The sequence below is a fragment of the Neltuma alba genome, unplaced genomic scaffold, assembly GCF_004799145.2.
Source record: "Neltuma alba isolate B1F8T4 unplaced genomic scaffold, ASM479914v2 tig00010377_pilon, whole genome shotgun sequence".
Taxonomy (NCBI): Eukaryota; Viridiplantae; Streptophyta; class Magnoliopsida; order Fabales; family Fabaceae; genus Neltuma; species Neltuma alba.
The window spans coordinates 326335-347946 of NW_021635281.1; the positions used below are offsets into that span (position 1 = coordinate 326335).

A 21612-nucleotide genomic window follows, 5' to 3' on the forward strand; every position below is an offset into this window, starting at 1 on the left:
TCATACATATCTATGATGTGTTTTACTGAATAAATCATTAACCAAGATTAGTATGCTAAACATTACTCCATCTGTCCCTTATTCTTATATATTCTCTCTCACAACTACCCACTTCTAATGAGAGCATATTTGAAAAAAATACATATTTATCACGTAATATGGTTATTTGAATTTTATAATAAGAGATGGAAGGAGTATCTATGTCATGAACTTTTTTTGATAAATGATAAGTCCTAAAACCAACGTAGAAGAATGATTGATAACATTAAATAAAGTGAAATTACAAATCATTATTGAAGCTAAATTATATATTTATTCTTAATGCAAATTTGCTACAATCATGAGGAGAGTGTGTTTTGGTCATCTTTGGGCTTATTCTGGGAATCATCTTCAGTTTTGGATAATGAAGAAACTTGATGAACAGAAATCTCAACGGCTCCAGATTGTTGAGCGATATGATCGGACGGTAGTAATTGATTCATCTTCTTCGCCTCTTTGCTCTTTCCCCACAACACCAGGTATAACCCTGCCACTATCAGCACTGTTCCAATCACACTGCATGCACACACAAATTCCCCAAGTCAAATAATTATAATTTATATAAAACATATATAAATATAGATTTAATATAATTTTTAGCTCTTAGAGTTGGTTTTCATTTTAGTTTTGATACCCCCAATTTTAAATTTGTGGCTTTAGTCCTTGAAATTTAGTCTGTCTTAAAATATTAGTTTTTGAAAATGTAATGGTATTAAAATCTGTTGAAGTATTATAAATGATATTCAAGTGGTAATGTAAACTCATCAAATAGCACTTAGCTGAATTTTCTGTGAATAACAAATTATATATAGAGAGGGATGAGTTCACAAAAGACAGCATAGTGAATAGCTCTTCAAACGAACAATGAGGAAAAAGGGAGCTAAATAGCTACGATTTAAGGACATGTTCTTTATTTTTTTTTCCCTCTATCTTATTTACACATGGTCAAGCTATATGTCCTTTAACATTGTTTATGATACTAGACAGATTTTAACACTGTTATATCTCCAAGGACTTATATCCTAAGATGGACTAAATTTTGGAGATTAAAATCATGAGTTTCAAATTTAAGAGATCAAAACCAAAATATGCCTGGACCAAGAATTACATTAATGTTTATATACAAATAATTATCTATTTTTTAAATATCATTTTTTTAAGGGGGGGGGGAGAATCTACAGACACACACATCTATCACCTGCCCAAGTAGAGGCTTTCATCCAGCATGAGAGAGCCAGCGATGGCGACAATCACAAGCATGAGAGGATTGAACACTGAGACATAGAGTGGGCCTCTCATCCTCACACACCATGCTATCACTATCACCATTATTCCTGATGCCACTACTCCCTGCACAGTGCATACACACACACACACACACACAAGTCAGACTCAGTGCAATACATATAAGACCCGTCTTCATATTGGATTGACTAATTGGAGAATCAACTGAAAGTAGATATAGTGTTAAGGCAAGTTCTATCTCAAATTGGCTTAAGCTACTTTGAGAAAAAGACAAAATAATATGTACCTAATTCAATAAAAATTTAAGGGTAAATAAATGCGTACTTTTAACCTTGATATTATTCCTCGGATGCAATTTTATGATCACGGTTAAAATTGCATTGAAAAAAAAAACGTAATTTATATATAATTCGTTGAAAATCTAACAATCTTAGTCATATACTACCTCCGGTCCTTATTATAAGACCCCGTTTGACTTTTTGTTTGGTCCTAATTATAAGACCCCAATCCATTTTGTCTCTCATATTTATGCATTTTTTTCCAAGATAATCCTTCTAATAATGATAGTTCTAGCCAATATACTTAATTAGCAAGGATATTTTAGGAATGACAACACTTATTTATTACAAATAACTAACTTAACTTGCTTCTTTAATCTCCTCAAATAAGTCAACTGGGCCTTATAATTAGGACCGGAGGTAGTATGTATATATTTACCGAATAAACGGCGGTTAGGAGTCTAACATTCCAATGCAACCTCCATTGGCTCCAATCTCTATCAATACAAAGAGCAAACACAGTGGACTGTATTGCTCCCATTGTGGACATCAAAGCTGTGCTTGAATGATGCTTTGGGTATTCCTTACTCATCTTTGCCTACAATTTCATGCATTCGTCAACCAAACTTACACAATAAGTTACAATCCTAAACTGATGAACCAATTGATCGATCAAACTGATCAGTTCGGTCTGAGTTTCAAAACATTGGTACCTGAATGATGAGCCAAAGTGCGTAGGAGAAGCAGCTTGCAATGCCACAGAAAACACCAAGCAATTTGCTTCCATGTTTTGAGGTTGAAGTGTTATTGTGACGCAAAAGGTGAATGTGAAATGTCCAAATGTTGATTTCTATGCCTTTCATGAAAGTTAGCATCATTGCCCCTCCAACTCCTATTATTGTTCCTAACACTTTCGCCTTCCCTTCTGCCTTCCCCAGATTAAATTTTTCATATCTGTCACCATGATCCAAAAAAAAAACACAAATTTAGTTAAATTATGATGATCAGAACTATAATTTCTCATTAGTAGAACAATTGGAAATTTTCTAAGAAAGGAGAAATAATATTTTACGCATGACTTAACAATGTCAAAAAAATGTAAGCACAAAAGATATTACCCGAAATAAGGCAATGTAATCAAAAGTTGAAGAATATATGACCAAATAATACACTTTTTAAATATTAATTATTCATCTGTCGAAAGTGAGAGTGAAAAGTGAAAACCTACCCACAGCAGACTGCCAAGATAAAAGTGACAGCAGGAATGAGATTAAAGACAGCAGAAGCAAAAGTTGCGGATATTAAAGCCAACCCTTCAGAATAAAGGTTTTGAAACAAACTTCCCCTGCAACAGAATATTAACCCATTATAACATGATCCATGTAAATCAATATTTAATTTGAGCTACACACACACACACACACCCACACCCACACACACGTATATGTGATACTTAATGATTTATATATAATCAAACTCCTACCCGAATAAACCACAAAAAAATGACATGAACAACACCCTCCAAGTCAGCTTTGGCGTCTTTTTCCTGCAAATATAAATAAAAATAAAAAAAGAAGAAAAACATTTTTAGCCAAAATTGATTAATCTTGATCATATAGATGCAGTAACTAGCTTAGTCAAGATTAAGAGTCTTGAGGTTTCAAATTTTCAACACTTGTGTCATTAGCAGTTAAGGACATAAAGGTGACTTATTTGGTCATAAAAACACTTGCCCTCATGTTAAATCATTTAAACTGAAAAGTATATTAATCTTGATAGTAAAATATAAACTAACGACTAATTATAATGGTATCCATCTATATGATTATGAAGCATCGGCGCAACATGTATGCATGTTAATTAAATACAGTCAAATTTAAGGGGGATATATATGATAATGTATATATAAAGATTATTCTCTGTAATTACAATATTTCAAGAAAAATAAAAACAATGAATAAATTTTGGAGCGTATCATATATTTGCCTTATGATATGGAAATTCTAGCAAGCTGCAAGTAAAATATACGACTCATTTCTAAGAATTTGAATAGTACAAATATAATACATGAATGCATGTAAGATTGAGAAAATATAGAAGCAAGAAATGGAATAATTAAGATGTAGAATGAAGGATATATATATATATATATATATATTAATGTACGTACCTTTCAAGAAGAAGAGCAAGAGGAATAGTAAAAGCAGAGGCAAAAATGAGACGATAAGCATTGAGAACGCTAACGCTCATTCCACGGTCAATAGCAACCTTGTACATCACATTCAATGAAGCCAAAGCAATCTGTACACTTATCATCATCAAAGCTGGTTTCAATCCATCCACTGCTTCCCATATATTCCTCATCTCTCCCACAATATGACTTAACTGATGTAATAATAAGCTGCTATGAGTTTCAGCAAAATATGTGCGTGTGTGTGTGTGAAGCAACAATCCGTACGAGAAAGGAAGCAAAAGGGTACTTGAAGTTTGAGTCTTTGAGTTACTAATGGAGGAATCTATTTATATGGAAGCCAAAAGGTGGTAATGGTCATCAATGACGAAGCAGGAATAAAGAGGAATATAATTTAATAGGCTTTCAGAGATAGCCACGATGTTGGAAGTAAAACACTTTGTCGACAGTTGGTGAATGAATCTAGACAACCTTTGATATTGTTGTTCACAGTTTCACTTCAATTCATAGACCACCATCTATCTTCAACAAGTTTGATTTATTTATGTCTCATGATGCCTCCGCCATTTTTTCTCTACAAACGTAGCTTCGTAGATATTGCCATATGCCCACTGTAAGCGCAGCTTCAAAATTACAGAATCTAAATATGAACTTAATTTTTGTTATTTGATTAGAGATTTTTTTTAGTATGATGCACGAAATAGATAATATAAATAACTTAAAAAGCTTTTTTTTTTTTTTTTATAAAACAAGACGTACCCATTTCTTTATAAACAAAGTTGCATATATGAGACCAATGAAATATACGGAGAAATTAATATTATGAAAGAATATAAAAAAGTCACATGGAACTAAAGCATGTCTCTTCATGATTTTTTTTCCTGGGTTATGATATGTTCATATTAATGATTCATGTGCACTATGAGTCACTAAGCTTAATTTAATTTTCTAAATTATATATATTATTTTTTTGAGTGAAATTATATAAATTATTTTTGATAAAAAATTTTATTATTTTTGTAGAATTCGAGGTATCATGACTTTTTAAAGTTGTCTACATATAGCATTTTTTGTAACGCATAAGTATGTTTCTATTAGAAGCAATCGTATTTTGGACACCTTTTTAGAGGAAATTTGTTGCTTTTTATATGGACTCAGGCCCAAATTATATTCGAGTAGACACATTTCTCTCTCTGTTTTTGTTTTCCCCGTATAACCATCATCCTGTTCATTCTTCATGAATAACAACAACTCACCGTTGAACGACATACGTTTCACGCGTTCTGCCCACACTGAGCCCCGGACTTGGATTTGGGCCACCAAGTTTGCTTCGACTGGGCTGGACAACATTATTCTAAGGCCTCAATTTCATAATGACCATTTTTTCTTGTTTAATGGCCTAATTAATCATTTGAATATCATAATTCAATGGTTGATTTTGGTTACACGTTATATAATTTACTTTTCTTTAATTTGACATATCCTATAATTATTTTATACTGATTCCATTAATAATAAATATTTTCATAAAATTATCTCTTTCCATATGATATAGTCACTTTTTAATTTAATGAATTCGTCAAAAATAAAATAATGATCAATGTATAACATTCTGTCAATCCATTCTTCTAATGTGATAATAGGTATGTAAATGAAGCTTACACATGATGAAATTAACGCGGTTAATTTGTTATATTTTACGTCTAACTTATTTATTTGCTATTATTAAAACTAATGTTATATAAATTTAATGAAAGCACATTTTACATAGACTTCGATGTAAGTTATATATTATTCTTTTTCTTTATAATTAAAATGCAATTTATTAAAAGATAAAAAGATACAGATAAAAAGATTGACCCATTACGAAAAGATTATTTAAACAAAGTCCAAACAATCAGTAGACAGAAACAAACTCAATATAAAGTACTAAACAATAACAAAATAGGAAAAAGGTAAAAGCATGGTTGCCCGTACGTATTGAAGCTCAACTGCCAGCCCAATGTAGTTATATATTATTCATAAATTACGAATAATGAGAGTTGTTTTGAATTTTGTGTTATATGTATATCAATTAATATCATTTTATAAACTAAGCTAGATTTTAAGCCTTGTGTGCCTGATGCAAAGTTTGGGAGAAGTTGTGTTGTCTATAACTTTCAAATTAAATAATATAGCCTCCTAATATTATATATATTGATGGTGTGTTTTAATCATCAAATCATTAACCAAGATTAGTACACTAAATGGTAATCCTCCCTCCTTTATTATAAGATTCAATTTTTTGAATCAGTTGAATGACCTCTTTTTATAATACTTTTTTTGAGTTTGTCTGAATAATAAATACATTTTTACTCATTTCACTTTTAATTAATATATTATCTTTTATTATCTTTTTCTCATATACTAATATATATATATATATATATATTCTCTATCTCATCTTTTTTCTCAGTCACAATTAGTACGCCCACTTATAATAAATAAGGATATATTTGAAGAAAAAGTATTTTTTTTATGTGTTTATTACTTTTGACTAATTAATTTTATCATATTTCTTCAATAACGTGATGTGGTTATTTGGATTTTATAATAAGAAATAGAAGGAGTATCTAGGTTGCAAATGCATATCGATAAGTTCTAAAACCAGCATATATAGAAAAATGATTGATAACATTTTTGTAAATAAATTCAAACTTACTTTACAAATCATTATTGAAGCTTCATTATATATATTTATTATCAATTATCAATCTGCGACAATCATAAGGAGGGTGTGTTCTGGTCATCGTTGGGCTTATTCTGGGAATCTTCAACTGGTTGTTCAGCTTTGGATAATGAAGAAACTTGATGAACAACAATCTCAACGGCTGTAGATTGTTGAGAGATTTGATCGGAGGGTACTAACTGATTCATCTTCTTGGCCTCTTTGCCCTTTCCCCATAACACTAGGTATAACCCTACCACTATCAGCACTGCTCCAATTACACTACACGCGCACACAAATTACATCCCCAGAGTCAAAAAATAATAATTTATACATATGAAATATATATAAATATACATACATACATACCTCCATATATATATATATATATATATATATATTTTATAAGAAGATGAAGTGAATATAGATTACCTGCCCAAGTAGAGGTTTTCATCCAGCATGAGGGAGCCAGCGATGGCGACCAGCACAAGCATGAGAGGGTTGAACACTGAGGCATACAGTGGGCCCCTCATCCTCACACACCATGCTATCACTATCACCATTATTCCTGATGCCACTACTCCCTGCATATACAAGTCTATGAATATTGAGTCCAAAAAAAAAAAAAAGTCTATGAATAGTGTACTTATTTATAAGAGACCTAGTGTAATACATGAGACCCTATGGCATCGTTTGGTTTAAATCACTGAGAATGAGATGTATAGATTGAGACTACGATTGAAAAAATTCATTAAAAAAATACTCCTCCGGTCCTTAATATAGGATCCAATTGTTAAGTTCGTTTTGGTCCTAAATATAAGACCCATTTCTCATATTTATCAATTTTCTCTAAATTACCCCTATGGATACTCTCTCAATCATAATCAAGTAGAAGAGGGAGATGGGGTATTAAGAGAGATGATTATGGCATTTTAGGAAAAACGTGTCACATTTTTTAGAATTAACTAACTTACCTAACTTTCTTAATCTAATCAAATTAGTTAAATGGATTTTATATTAAGGATCGGAGGAGTATTTAGTATGAGGGATTATGATTGTTACTTGGAATTTGGCAAACTCATGTGGGTAGAACTGGGAAATACCGCCCTCAGGCTATTTTCTAATTCCACCTATATGAGTTTGCCTAAGTCTAAGTATCAAACATAATCCATCATACTAAATACTCTTTTAATAGGTTTTTCAATCTCAATTTCAATCATTACCTCTCATTATCAATGTTTCATACCAAATCAGAGTAATTGGAGAATAAGTTGACAGTATATATATAGTATTAAGGTGAGTCCTATCAAATTGGCCCAAGCCATCTTGAGAGAAAGACATACCTTAATTCACTAAAAATAATCTAATATTATGATATCAAAACCATTCAATCAGGGACATTAAAGAAATGAAGAAAAAAATGTAGTAGGAAAAATATTAGAATATATATATATATAATCCCATATTGATTGATTGAAAAATGAATTGAAGGAATATGGTCTTAAATTGAGTCCTATCAAATTAGCGGAAGTTATTTTGATAGAAAGACAAACATAATAATGTAATGATCTAGTTATATATATATATATATATATATATCTATATATTTACCGAATAAACAGCAGTTAGGAGCCTGACATTCCAATGCAACCTCCATTGGCTCCAATCTCTATCAATGCAAAGAGCAAACACAGTGGACTGAATTGCCCCTATTGTGGACATCAAGGCTGTGCTTGAATGATGCTTTGGGTATTCCTTACTCATCTTTGCCTGCAATTCATGCACTCATCAACCTAACTTACTTACACAATAAATTACAATCCTAAACCGATGGATCGACCGATCGGTCTGACTGGCAAAACATTCGCACCTGAATGATGAGCCAAAGTGCAAAACAGAAGCAGCTTGCGATGCCACAGAAAACACCAAGCAATTTGCTGCCATGTTGTGAGGTTGAAGTGTTGTTGTGACGCAAAAGGTGAATGTGAAATGTCCAAATGTTGATTTCTATGCCTTTCATGAAGGTTAGCATCATTGCCCCTCCTACCCCTATTATTGTTCCTAACACTTTTGCCTTCCCTTCTGCCTTCCCCAGATTTAATTTCTCATATCTGTCACCATTAAGGAAGGAAGAAAACACAAATTTCATATCAGTTTTAAGGCACTTAAACAGGATTTTTAAAACAATTTTTATAAAGCAAGAAATTGCTTTTGAATACCCTTTTGTCAATATTTTATTAAATTTCGTTTACATAACAAAGTCATTTCTACAAATATAAATTATTTAAGTAAATAAAAGAGACAAAAAGTACATATAATCTAAGGACTTGATTGTAAGTTTTTAAACTGCAAGAACCAGATTGACAATTTAGTTAAATTATAATGATCAGAATTTCTCATTTGTAGAAAAAGTGAAAATTTTCTAAGATTATAGAAAAGTGCTATATTTATAAGTCATAAACTATATGACTTGACTTAGATTATATTTTATTCTGTTGGCAAAAACATCTTAGATTCTATTCAATATATCGAAAAATATTTGGTCTAATTTTGTACAATATAAGTGAGAGTGAAAACCTACCCACAGCAGACTGCCAAGATAAAAGTGACAGCAGGAATGAGATTATAAACAGCAGAAGCAAACGTCGCAGATATTAAAGCCAAACCTTCGAAATAAAGGTTTTGAAACAAACTTCCCCTGCAATATCAATTATAACATGATCCATGTAAGATAATATTGTTAATCACTTCATCAAAAAAAAAAATGTTAATCAATATTTAATTTAAGCTCTATATATTTATATATTTGATACTTAATAATTTACACGTAATCAAACTCCTACCCGAATAAACCACAAAAGAATGCCATGAACAATACCCTCCAAGTCAGCTTTGGTGTCTTATTCCTGAAAATATAAATAAAAAGGAAAAAAATTAGGCAAAATTGATTAATCTTGTGCAAAGAGATACAGTAACTAGCTTAGTTAAAATTAAGAGTCCTAAGGTTTCAATGCTTGTGTTAATTATCAGCTGTTAAGAACGTAAAGATGGCTGGTTTGTCATAAAAACACCTGTCCTCATGTTAAATCATTTTTTTTAACAGAATGTTAAATCATTTAATTAAACTGAAAAAAAGTATTAATCTTGATTAAAAATAAACTAAAGAATAATAATAATGGTATCCACCTATTGGAGGCATCGGCATAGTATATAATATATACATGTTAAATTTAAGGATACGATAATTTGTCAAACTTCAAAATATTAACATGACACACATGCACACATTCTCAACAAGTTAGTGCATAAAAATAATTAAATATTATGAAAATTATTCTCCGCAATCCCAATATTTCAAGAAAAATAAAAACAATGAATAAACTGTAGAGTATATTATATATATGTACTACCTTTTATGATATAGAAATTCTAACAAGCTGCAGTAAAATATACGAGTTATTTAATTTCTAAGAATTTGAACAATACGTGAGACGTTCATGCATGCAAGATTGAGAAAACATAGAAGCAAGAAATGGAAGAATTAAGATATGAAAGATAAAGGAAGGAATATAAATAAGCAAGAAATGCAAGAACTAAGACATGAAGGACAAAGGAAGGAAAATAAATATTAAAGTACCTTTCAAGAAGAAGAGCAAGAGGAATAGTAAAAGCAGAGGCAAAAATGAGACGATAAGCAGTGAGAACCCTAACGCTCATTCCATGGTTAATAGCAACTTTGTACATCACATTCACAGAAGCAAAAGCAATCTGTACACTTAACATCAGCAAAGCTGGTTTCAACCCATCCACTGCTTTCCATAGATTCCTCATCTCTCACACAATAATATGACTTAACTGATATAATAATAAGCTTCTACAAGTTTCTGCAGAATATGACTCTGAGCCTCTGAGAACGATAATATGGAGCAAATATGTAAGAAATTAAGTTGGATAAAATAAGGAAGCAAAAGGGTACTTGAAGTTTGAGTCTTTTGAGTTATTAATGAAGGAATCTATATGAAAGATTTAGGGAAGGCAAAAGGGGGTACTTATAATAATGGGCAATGACGAAGCAGGAATGATGAAGAAGAATATGATTTAGGTTTTCGGAGAAAGTCACAATGTTCGAAGAAAAACACGTTTTTGTTGACATTTGGTGATGAATGAATCTCAGTTGGTCAATTTGAGACAACCTTTGATGTTGTGGTTCATAGTTTCACTTCATAGACCATCATCTATCTTCAACAAGTTTGATTTATTTAGTTCTCATATATGCTTCTGCCATTCTTCTGCTCTGTACAAACCTAGCTTCGTAGAAATTGCCATATGCCTACTATTCGTATAGCTTCAAAATTTTATAATCTAAATATAAATTTCACACTCACATGTATATAGTCCATTAATTTAAATATCAATTTTTTCATTAAAAAAATATAATATAAACTGTAGCAGGTTATTATTGATTCACTTGAAGCTATTGTTTCGTGTCGTAAATTATTTGGAAAAAAAATTAGTTATTTAGACAATATGGGATGAAAACTGAGGTAATTTTGTACTATCAACCACCACACTATCAATCCATCATGGAATTAAAAGTGCTGATCTTTAATTTATTAATAAGTTAAAAGGGCATTAATTTTGTTTTCACTTTTAAAGCCAATTAAAATTTTAAAAGGATTAGTAAATTTTTGTTCAATGAATTAGCGTGATTGCGCTAATTGTGTCTGCCACAAAGCTGGCTTTCAAATCCAGGAAGAGGAAAATTGCAGTTTTGCACGCTTAATGAGACTAACGAACAAAAAGAGGTAATGTGTTTTTGTAATATTTCCGCTACAATACGACCAAAAAGGCCTTAAGACATATGGTCAAAAGGTCAAAACCGATGTGTTGTATGTATTCAGCACCCTGTTTCAAATAAATACATATATTAATTTCCAAACACTTGTATTTAATTTTAATTTTAGGAATAGGGTGGGGGTAGTGGATTCTTTAATTATTCATTCTCAATCCATTTTTTTTATATTTTGATTCAGGTTTATATCACGCTTTTGTAATTTGTCTTTTTTATTTGATATTATTGAATCAAATTTGAGTATCAAACTCAATTGAGATTTCTTTGTCATTTTTACTCGTAAACAAATCTGTCTTTTTTGTGTGTGGTCATTTTCTTGTTTTGTCACAAAACTGATGATAAAATATATTAATATTTATATCTGGAGAAAATTTTTTCTCTTGATTCAATCTGTAAATATATATTATGAATACTGTAACAAAAATCTCACAAACAACCATTAGATTGAAAATGTACCTTTTATTTTAATTATGTTTATTTGAATATTATTACCAATAATTATCATTATATTTTACAAAGGGATGTAGAAGTTACACAGGAGATAGAGCACTGTAGTCGTAAGCTGAGCTTAAATTGTAATAAATCCTATAATTACCTTCGTCAGTTTGATTAACGTAATCAGTTTTTCTAATTTACTTTTTAATTCAATTCGTCACCTGAATTTTAATAACGTTATATTAGTTGTGAAAATGATATATAAAGGACAGGGTTATGTTTAATCGCTTAAATATATAGTACCCTCTAGGTAAATATAATTAATTAATTGATAATTCAAATGTGATTTTAATTAAAAGAAAAGAGTTAATTTTTTGGTGGGGTACACATAGGACCACTATGTGATATACGAGTTCGAATTGGGTTTAACAACCTCCTAGCAACTCCTTTTTTCCTTTTTTTTTTTTTAATTTCTTTTGCTAAAGAAAACTTCTTCAATTTCAAGCTTTCTAGATGGGAATAAAATATATTAAAAAATGGATTAATTAATTCTCATAATGCTCTTCTTTACATATTATAAATTTTTACACACTTCTATACGTATAAGTGCTCTTTACCTTTTTGAGTTTTTCCTCACTTTTTCTCTCCATTTAGTGCAAGTTGGGCATGTGGAGTGTAACCCTCTAACCTAATGGACTTTTTCTTTTCTTTTGCATTTCAAATTAAGTGCGAGTGTTTGTAACTTCTTACTATTTTCATCATTGGTACTTTGAAACTGAAGTCAGTTTTTGATGTTTTATATTTTTAAATTTACTTACAATTTGGTAGTGTTTGATATGTGTTTTTTTAATTATGAAAAGGGGAGCACTTGTCACCAAAACGAAAAAAGGGAACACTTCGTTTCATATGCTAGAAAGAGTTTTTTTTATTTTTTTATTTTAAGAATGTGCGACTTGGATGAGAGTAAGTTTCAAAAGCATATATATATTTATCATGGGTATAATTTTTTTCATATAATTTTTTATTCGATATGTGTTTTTATATTATGAAAAGTTCAAAAATGTCCTTTCCAAATAACAAAAAGGAAAAATTAATTTGTAAGCTCTTATAACTTTACCTAATTTTTAATTTGATCATTATAACTTTATCTGATTCCTAAATAGGTCCTTGTAGTTATTTTTTATTAGTAATTTGAAGCTATAAAAAATTAATTAAAAATTGAGTTAAAAATTACAAGAACCTAACAAATCTTATGAAACGGAACCACAAAAGTAGAGTAGAGAAAGATGAAGACAAGAAAATAAGAGAACTATTGTATTTCTTTACTTGCTCCACAACACAAATGATATGTCCTATTTTTATAGGTATAGTCTTACCCATAGATTACACTTGTTCTTAAATGACAAATAGTGGATGATCAATCTTATAAATGTGAGTAGATGTGAGTTATAAGATTAAATGGATAGTAGAGGAGTAATACATAGTGGAAGTTATTTAGTGAAGTTGAAGAGAAAGAGGCAAATGGACATCCATATAATATTCATAACAATAAAAAAAATATTACAAGAACTTGATTAAAAATAAGGTGAAACTGTATTAATCTACAAATTAATTTTTTTCATAAAAAAAAATAAAGCATGCATATATGTTCATCTTCAATATTGCTATGTACAATCGCACCACCAAAATCAACCACCAAACCACCACAACAACCATATGGATCGGCAACCAATGAATCAAAAAATCATAACCCAACAAAAGTAGAAAATAAAACATAGAATCAATCTATCCACATTCCACAGAGAGGGAAGATATGTGTGTGTGTGTGTGTATTGAACACCAATTGTTGGACCAGCAAAACATTAGATCAAAGTAATGTGAACAAAGCAACAAGAACAAAGATGAAATAACCATTTTGAAAAAGCATACATGGAAATCAAAGGTGTGAAGCAAGTGGATTGGTTATGTCATAAATAATTCTTTTATTTTTTTGCCAACAATTCTTTTATTATTTTAGCCCCTAATTAATTATGTTTCATATTATTATTTGCAACAAAACAAAAATTATTCTATTTTTTATTTAAAATATTTTCACAGACTTTCTTAATTAATTGATTTCAAATCCTATTTTTCTGATCAAATGGTGCACACGGCCAGACCATTTGAATTTCTTCCACTTTATTTAGTTAACCACTAATTCTCTTTTCTTTGGCTTGTATGAGACATCTTAGGACAAAAATAGAAAGCCCAAGACTAGACGAATAAAGTTCCTTTTGCTGCTGTTTCAACGAATCTGGACGCTTCACATTTACTTTTAAAATTTTTCACAAAATTTTTCACGTTTCATTTTTCGATTTTAAAAGATGCAATACATTGTAATTGAATGTAGAAATAATATCAAATAGAACTAAAAATATGGACAATCTAAATTTAATCTAGATGGTTTGGCTTTTATAATGGAGAAATAGCAACATTGTGTTGTTTCTCAAATTAATTTTACATTTTAGGAGACAAAAACTTTTGTACATTTACCTTACACAAAGTAAAATCAATTCTTTACATCTAATTCAAACGGACTACCTAATATTATTAAGTCAAATTCTTGCTTTAGTCTTTAAGTCTTTGTTTAATTTTTCCCCCCCCCATTTTCTTGTCCTTGATCTTCATCATTGTTTCTCTTAGGATAGTAATTACTGTGATTTGACTTTTGTTATATCCATCTATTTTCCTGGCACTTATTTTCTTATGAATGACTATAATTTATTTACGTGGTTGAGCTAATAATATGACGGTTTTATTTAAACTAAGTGAGCTTATATATATATTGTGTGGACTTTGAAAAATAATTTGTACTTTTAAAGTTAGGGGTTTATAAATTCAAAAAAGTAGACAAACTATTATTGGTAGATGTTCCAATTTATCTAAAAAATAACTTACCAATAATAACAACAAAACCTTATCTCACTAGTTGAGGTCGACTACATGGATTGCATAATCCTATTGCACTATATATTGTTACCAAGATGAATTTATTATTTTTTATTATTCAAGAAACTAATAATTTATATTTTATATGTCATTTTCTAAATTAATATATTTTTATTGGTTTTGTATAGTGCCTAAAACACAATTATGGGGCATATATGTGCATAGATTGTGGATATGTATTACCTGATGAGATTCTTAAAGGACATTATCGTTCATATTTCCACAAAGTTGTTTCTTTTATATTATGTCTTTTTCATTTCCCTTTGCTTTTTATTTGGAAATATTTTCCTCGGATTAAATAGACAAAGCTACTTTTTTAAAAGTAGGCAATTTATGTGATGAAAGATGGCAGCCTCATCTTTATAAAACTGTTATTGGTACTTGGACACTTCACTTTAATTCTTTTAAGTTTGGAAAATTAATGTTATTTTTTTTTAGTGAAAGATAGACAAATTACGTACTTATTCTCTTTAACTAATTCTCACAAAATACATATATTTTTATCTCAAATAAAAAGATGCCATACAACTAAACTGATTCTGTATCTCTCTCCTGCAATAAGATCTTAATTAATCAGAGAAATCTTATCTGACTTCTTCGAAATTTAATTTGAACAGTCTACACTCCATTATATTTATTAAATTGTAATTTATTTTTTAATTTTAGAGGAAATTATGATAACATTTTATCTATCACTTAAAAAATAATTTACATTAAGAAAATTTTGAAAACATCTGGATCAAATTTAGACAACATACACAAAAAAGTGTGTAAATGTGAGAAACCAGATCCCCCAATCCGACAACAAGGGCACAATTTGATAATATATGATCCAACAGAAAATTAAAAATAAAAGAACTTATTGCCATTCCTTCTATATGTTACAATTGGAAATATGCTTTCCGGACTGAACATTAAAACAAATTAAAATATATAAAACAAAATAAACTACTAAACAAAGAAAATAAAAATATATAAAGCATCTACGGCTATCTCTTGCTTTTCCTCTAAGCCACCAAAAATGCTGATAACAAGTGTGGGAGCTATTAGAAAAGGATGGCATAACCTAAAACTTCTTGAAAAAAAAAAAAAGAACTGAATATATAATATTTTAACTACTTCTTCATATTGCTTCTTCTTCCTCCTCCTCCTCCTCCTCCTCCGATCTCTAGCTTTTATTATTCTGGTTATCCTGCAACTCTTGATCACATGCATTTTCTGATGAATAATCACCATCTCTAATAGCTTCATCATCACTATTATTGTTATGTGGAGCACATTTATCTTCTGTTGGAGATGTCACTATGATTTCATGAAGGCTTTGTGATGGAACAAGTTGGTTCATCTTCTTCATCTCTTTGCCCTTTCCCCATAGAACCACATATAACCCACAGATTATCAATACCCCTCCAATTACACTGCAAATTTGTGGCACTAAGTGATCAATAATAAAGTAACTCAAATATATTAAAATATAATGCGCATGCATGCTTTTGGTCAAACGTACATGATGGCATGTATGGGCACACAAATATACATGCATAAGAGTATTCAGATGTCCATGATTAACAAATATGTGTGTTATATAAACTTTAAGCTACCAAAAATTGTGCTCAGTGGTAGTAAGGCAGGCAAAAACACAAATTTAGTTGTTTAACTTTATATAAAGTTTTATTTTTTAATCTTAATTTTATAAAATGTCTCTTCAGTCTAATTGGCCATGACAATTTTAAACATTGACAAAACATTCTTAGGTGCCAAATATTTAGTTTAATTTTCAAATAATTATGATTGTTACAAAAAAAAGATAATCATTTCAAACTAACGGTATTAGGGTTAAAAAACCGAAATCATATTTTCTTGAAAATAATGAAGCAAACTAAAATCCTATATATACCTTCCAAGATGCAGCTTCTCATCTAACATAAAACACCCAGCCAGGGCCACAAACACAAGCAAAAGAGGGTTGAAAGCAGACACATAAAGAGGGCCTCTCATATGTACACACCAAGCCATCACCACCACCATAGCTCCAGAAACCACTATTCCCTGTAATATTCATAATTTAGAATAATTTCATGTAATTAGTTAATGACAAAAATTGATTTATGCACAAAATCAAAAATCTCATATTTTTCACAAGTTTGGACAATAATTAATATATAACGTACCGAATAGGCCGCAGTGAGAAGCCTAACATTCCAACCTAACTTCCACTGAGACCAATCCCTCTCAAGGCAGAGAGCAAAACCAACAGATATGATTGAACCTATCAGACTCATCAAAGCTGTGCTTGAGTAATGACATGGATAACTCTCACTCATCTTAGTCTGTATTATTAACGCAAATAACCCAAAATTAAAAAAAAAAAACAAGAAGAAGAAATTATTTAATTTAATTAGCAGTAAAACGACAAACGACAAGTAAAAGATAACGACACTTGGTGAAGTATTTAAGGGAAATATGTGTATATATATACCTGAATGATGAGCCACGTAGCATAACTGAAGTTGCTTCCCAGAGCACAGAGGGCACCTAAGAGGGTGTTACTACCACTTGATGATGTGGAAGATTGCGGTGATGCCACGTGTCCGTTGCGATGATGCATGAGGGTGACGTGGAAGGAGCCTGTGTCTATTTGTGCACCTTTGAAGAATGTTAGAATCATAGCCCCACTTATTCCTGTTATTGTTCCAATGATCTTGGCCTTTCCTGCTGCCGTCCTTAAATTTAGAATTTCCAACCTGTTCAAAATTTAAGATGTCATGAGTTGTATTGTTCGTAATTTGTAAAAGATATGCCTTCGTTCTAAATGTGTCTCAATTAATTTTTATATCTCAAATCTGTAATACTTTTCGTAATTTGTTTCCATCTTGAATAAAAAAAAAAACACATAGAAAAATGTTTTTCATGAATGTTGCAACTTCCAGTGTAAATGATTGAGTGGATATTTCAGGAAAAAAAAAATACACATTTTTATAGATAATAAATTTAATTAGATTCCTTATCAGTATCTATGAGGGTTAAGACTAATTTTTGTCATGAAAATATTCGAGAAAGAGCTGTACTGTGAATATCAGAAAGTTTTTTTTTCCCCAAAACAAATGAGCATTTTTGTCCTTTTCGTTAAAAATGTGAATGGCCAAAATTTACTCTTTAACAGTTAATGCGAAAAATATGAGATTTTTGAGTAAAGGGTAGTGATGTATGCTTCGAGAATGTGAATCTCTACCACTGGTGGAAATTAGTCATGTATGTAAGCTACTTTTTTCCGGTAAAGCTTTCCGTCAAAATAGGGCAGTGATGTATATGCTTCAAGAAAAAAAGGAAACTTTTGCGGAGGCGAAATCCGAAATGAGTACCAACTTATATTATTTGTGAGAAAAAGATGAACAAAGAGAGGGGAAAGGATTGGAACTAACAAGAAGAATAAGAAAAGAAAGTGATTAAAGAAAGGAGAAAAAGGAAGAAAGAAAGTTAATTATGAGTGGAAGGAAACTCACCGGAAGGAGACGGCCAGGATAAAGGTGATGGCTGGAATAAGATTGGCCATCGCAGAAGCAAATGTTGCTGATGTTAAAGCCAATGCTTCCAAGTATAAGTTTTGTGCCACTGATCCTCTACGCAATGATAATAACATATTAGTTAGTTAGTTTATTTGTCATTAAAAAAATGATATCCATACACAACCATGTCAAGGATAAAAGGCAAATACTCCTTTGTCACTAGAACCTAGTTCGGAAGTTGATGTTGATCTTATATGTGAGACTTATGTCACATGTTTATCAATTTTTTTCAAATTAACCCGATTAATATTTTTCTATTAATAATCAAGTAGGGGAAGAAGAGAGAAAATTAAGAAGAATGTTTAGGATATTTTTAAAAAATATTTTATTAACAAATTTAACTAACATCTTCAATCTACTTAAATTAATTAATTAGGTTATACATTAAAGACGGGAGGAATAATTGTAAAGAAAATATGTTAGTTTTTTTTAAATATTTTAATGGATAAATATGGTAGTGATATTTTAAAGTTTTTTTGGAAAAATAATATATATTTGAGAAAACCTATCCTAAAAATATATTAATATTTGTGTAATTATAAGAAAAAGAAGATTAATATTTATGTAATTTGAAAAGTTTATAGGGTATTGTGTAATTTATGAATAGGAAGTTAATTGATGTAAATTAAATGAAAAGTCAGGGAAACTCAATGCAATTATATTATTTTTAAAAGGAGGTCTAAGTTTTAAAAATATATAGCACATAGGATTCCACAATTTCAATAAAATTCAAGATAATTCGTGGAAGTGATTGCAATTAATGCTTGTGTTTCTTGTCACTTATACGTAGAAATAGTCAAACAAGTTCCTATATAAGCATTTGATGGAAACAAGTCTCCTAAACACACAACCGATTGGACTCGAGTGGGAAGAAAAGTAAAATAGAATATCTCCACGTCACACATACATATAAATAGTGAAAACGAAAATGGCCCTAACAGGTATTTATAGATATAAGGGTCCAAAATACACAACCGCTTGGAATATAAATAACTTGAGTGGGGAAAAAATTAAAATTAAGAAAAATATATAATTTTTAATAAAAATATTATTTTAAATTGTGGGTGACAGAGAAGAAAAAAAAAGTATATAATTTGAGGTCTAGAAAAGACTGCATAATTCACGTAAAGTTACAAATGGGAGGCGGAGAAAGAGTCAAGCATGCTCACGATTCTATTTCTTCTAATTTTCATAATAACTTTGCATTTAATTCCCACTAAAACTGCCACTTCCCAAGAAAGAAAACATCATTATGGGACATCAGAGTTACCTATGACCCTGTATTCTTTCAAGTGTCTGCCACAAAATATATATATCTATATATATTAATATACTCGTAAAAGAATCAACAACGACAGCTGATCATCACTAGACACTAATCAATTAAAAGTCAATTCTCAGTCCAACTTTTTCCTCAGGTTTCTTATTCCTTTAATCCTATAATATAAAAATTAAAGTAGGGTTATTTTATATAAGGCCGCAAAATCCAATTCATGTTCTTTGTTCTTCTTTTCTTCCCCGCAAAAATTGACCTTTTACGTGTCTCATTGAAAAAGAATTCAGATATAATACTATGAAACTAATTATTCCAATATGAATTATGAACAGAAAAGCGCATAATGGTTAGTACTAACTATTAGTAATTATTAATGGGTTAATAATGATTTGATGCTTACCCAAATAAGCCACAAAGAAATGCCTGAAACAGTACCTTCCAAGTCATCTTTGGTCTCTTCTTCCTGCAAATAGTTTGCCATTATTCATTAAAATGAAAAAGAGGCTCCAACTATTATTCCTTTTTCTTTCTTCAGCATGTTCTATTAGATGCACCAACAAGCCAAGCCTTTTCTTCCTTTTTCCATAATTTCTTTCTTTAGTTATTATTCTGATGGTGGAATTTTGTGTGTGGGTCTGTGTGTTTTATTGCTATTGCTATTGCTTCGTGAAACCTCTTAAACAGTGATGAAAAGACTCGTAGATATATTCCCTCCTCAAAACTATTATTATAATATTATCTATATTGCTCAACTCCTTCAATTATTACCACTGCAAACAGAAACACAATAAGTATAATCATTTCCACTTGAATTTCAAGAAATTTATTATTATATGGCATGCATGTTTAGATAAATATCTACGTATGCGCATAAAACCGCTACTTTAGAATTAGCATATTTTAAGTGACTTTACGTATAAAAGGTTATAAAACATGAAAGAGATTTTTTCCCCACAATTGATTCTCTCATTTCCCAAACACGAAAATGAATGTGACCATATGGGAGGATGAATTGATCATGACATGAAAAGTCAAAGTGTGAGTCGAGATAGGAAGAAGTCTATCCTATCAAGAAGAATCCAGCTTTTTCAAAATAGTAGTATTTTGTTTTGGCTAGTCTTTCAAAATATTATTGCTTGATATAGCATAATAACATCATGCGATTCATATAACTAATCCCACCTAATAGAATAAGACTTGTTTTTGTTTTCAAAATACTATTGCTTCATTGGAAATACATCGATCCGACACAAAAACTCCGACATAAAACGTTGGAACATGTATACGAACCAAAATATAAAATGAAAATATTGTCAGATAGGAATAACGAAAAACCGACCTTTCCAGAATGAGAGCAACAGGAGCAATGAAAGCAGTGGCGAAGATAAAGCGATAAGCAACGACGACTCTGAGGTTCATGCCGTCGTTGACGGCGAGCTTGTACAGAACATTGACGCCGGCGAATGCTATCTGAACCACCACCATTAACATCGCCGGCTTCAAACCGTGCACCACATTCCATACATCGGCCACCTTTGTCATCGTCATGATCTATCGATCGTCACAACCACCACAATAAGCGGCGGCGCCACCAGCTTCGGACGGAGGAATATTAGTTAACTAGGGTTGAGAATAGAGATAGAGAGAGAGAGAGAAGGAAGAAGATGAAACTGCTGTAGGGTTTAATGGTGAGATAGGGGAGAAGGTGAGGAGGGTATTTATGGAGGAAATGAATTGGTGTAGAAGGTTTCAATTTCCAAAGGAAGAAGGAGGGAAGTGGCGGTGTTTCCCACGTGACGTCATCGTTGAGGTACATGAATGTGGAAAACGCTCTCAACCTGCTTTCTCGACACGTGCTGATTGGGCTTCCCTCCACTATCTTTCTCACTTACACGCCTTAACTACTCCTCCTTACACACGCACGGGTACACGTGAGGAAAATTAATGTTTTAGTCTTTTTAATTTCTATTACACTTATAACTCACTTTTTCAATTATAATTTCGCAAGACTTGGTTTCCGAACCTTTATTTCGTT

The 21612-nt window shown here is 30.8% G+C and overlaps 3 protein-coding genes across 4 annotated transcripts; all 3 read right to left on the reverse strand.

The window, feature by feature from the left end:
- Window positions 1-338: 338 nt before the first annotated feature.
- LOC114756228 (WAT1-related protein At1g25270-like) lies at window positions 339-3926 on the reverse strand. The gene is made up of 7 exons (XM_028945164.1): window positions 3733-3926; window positions 3046-3108; window positions 2791-2907; window positions 2276-2516; window positions 2002-2160; window positions 1238-1389; window positions 339-555 (listed from the first exon to the last, which is right to left on the reverse strand). Exons 1-7 carry the CDS (start codon window positions 3924-3926, stop codon window positions 339-341), a joined length of 1143 nt encoding a protein of 380 aa, XP_028800997.1.
- A 2466-nt stretch (window positions 3927-6392) lies between these two features.
- Window positions 6393-21561, reverse strand: LOC114756238 (WAT1-related protein At1g25270-like). 2 transcript variants are annotated; one of them, XM_028945171.1, is made up of 8 exons: window positions 21552-21561; window positions 10098-10291; window positions 9304-9366; window positions 9042-9158; window positions 8331-8571; window positions 8072-8230; window positions 6893-7044; window positions 6393-6742 (listed from the first exon to the last, which is right to left on the reverse strand). In XM_028945171.1, the coding sequence occupies exons 2-8, from the start codon at window positions 10289-10291 to the stop codon at window positions 6517-6519; spliced, it is 1152 nt and encodes a 383-aa protein (XP_028801004.1). In that variant the 5' UTR covers window positions 21552-21561; the 3' UTR covers window positions 6393-6516. The 2 variants fall into 2 exon arrangements, with proteins under 2 accessions (XP_028801004.1, XP_028801005.1); XM_028945172.1 differs by lacking the exon at window positions 21552-21561 and having other exon boundaries at window positions 8099-8230; window positions 10098-10458.
- Window positions 15527-21242, reverse strand: LOC114756236 (WAT1-related protein At1g68170-like). The gene is made up of 7 exons (XM_028945169.1): window positions 20917-21242; window positions 19978-20040; window positions 18239-18355; window positions 17215-17479; window positions 16907-17065; window positions 16633-16784; window positions 15527-16153 (listed from the first exon to the last, which is right to left on the reverse strand). The coding sequence occupies exons 1-7, from the start codon at window positions 21123-21125 to the stop codon at window positions 15904-15906; spliced, it is 1215 nt and encodes a 404-aa protein (XP_028801002.1). The 5' UTR covers window positions 21126-21242; the 3' UTR covers window positions 15527-15903.
- Window positions 21562-21612: the final 51 nt, after the last annotated feature.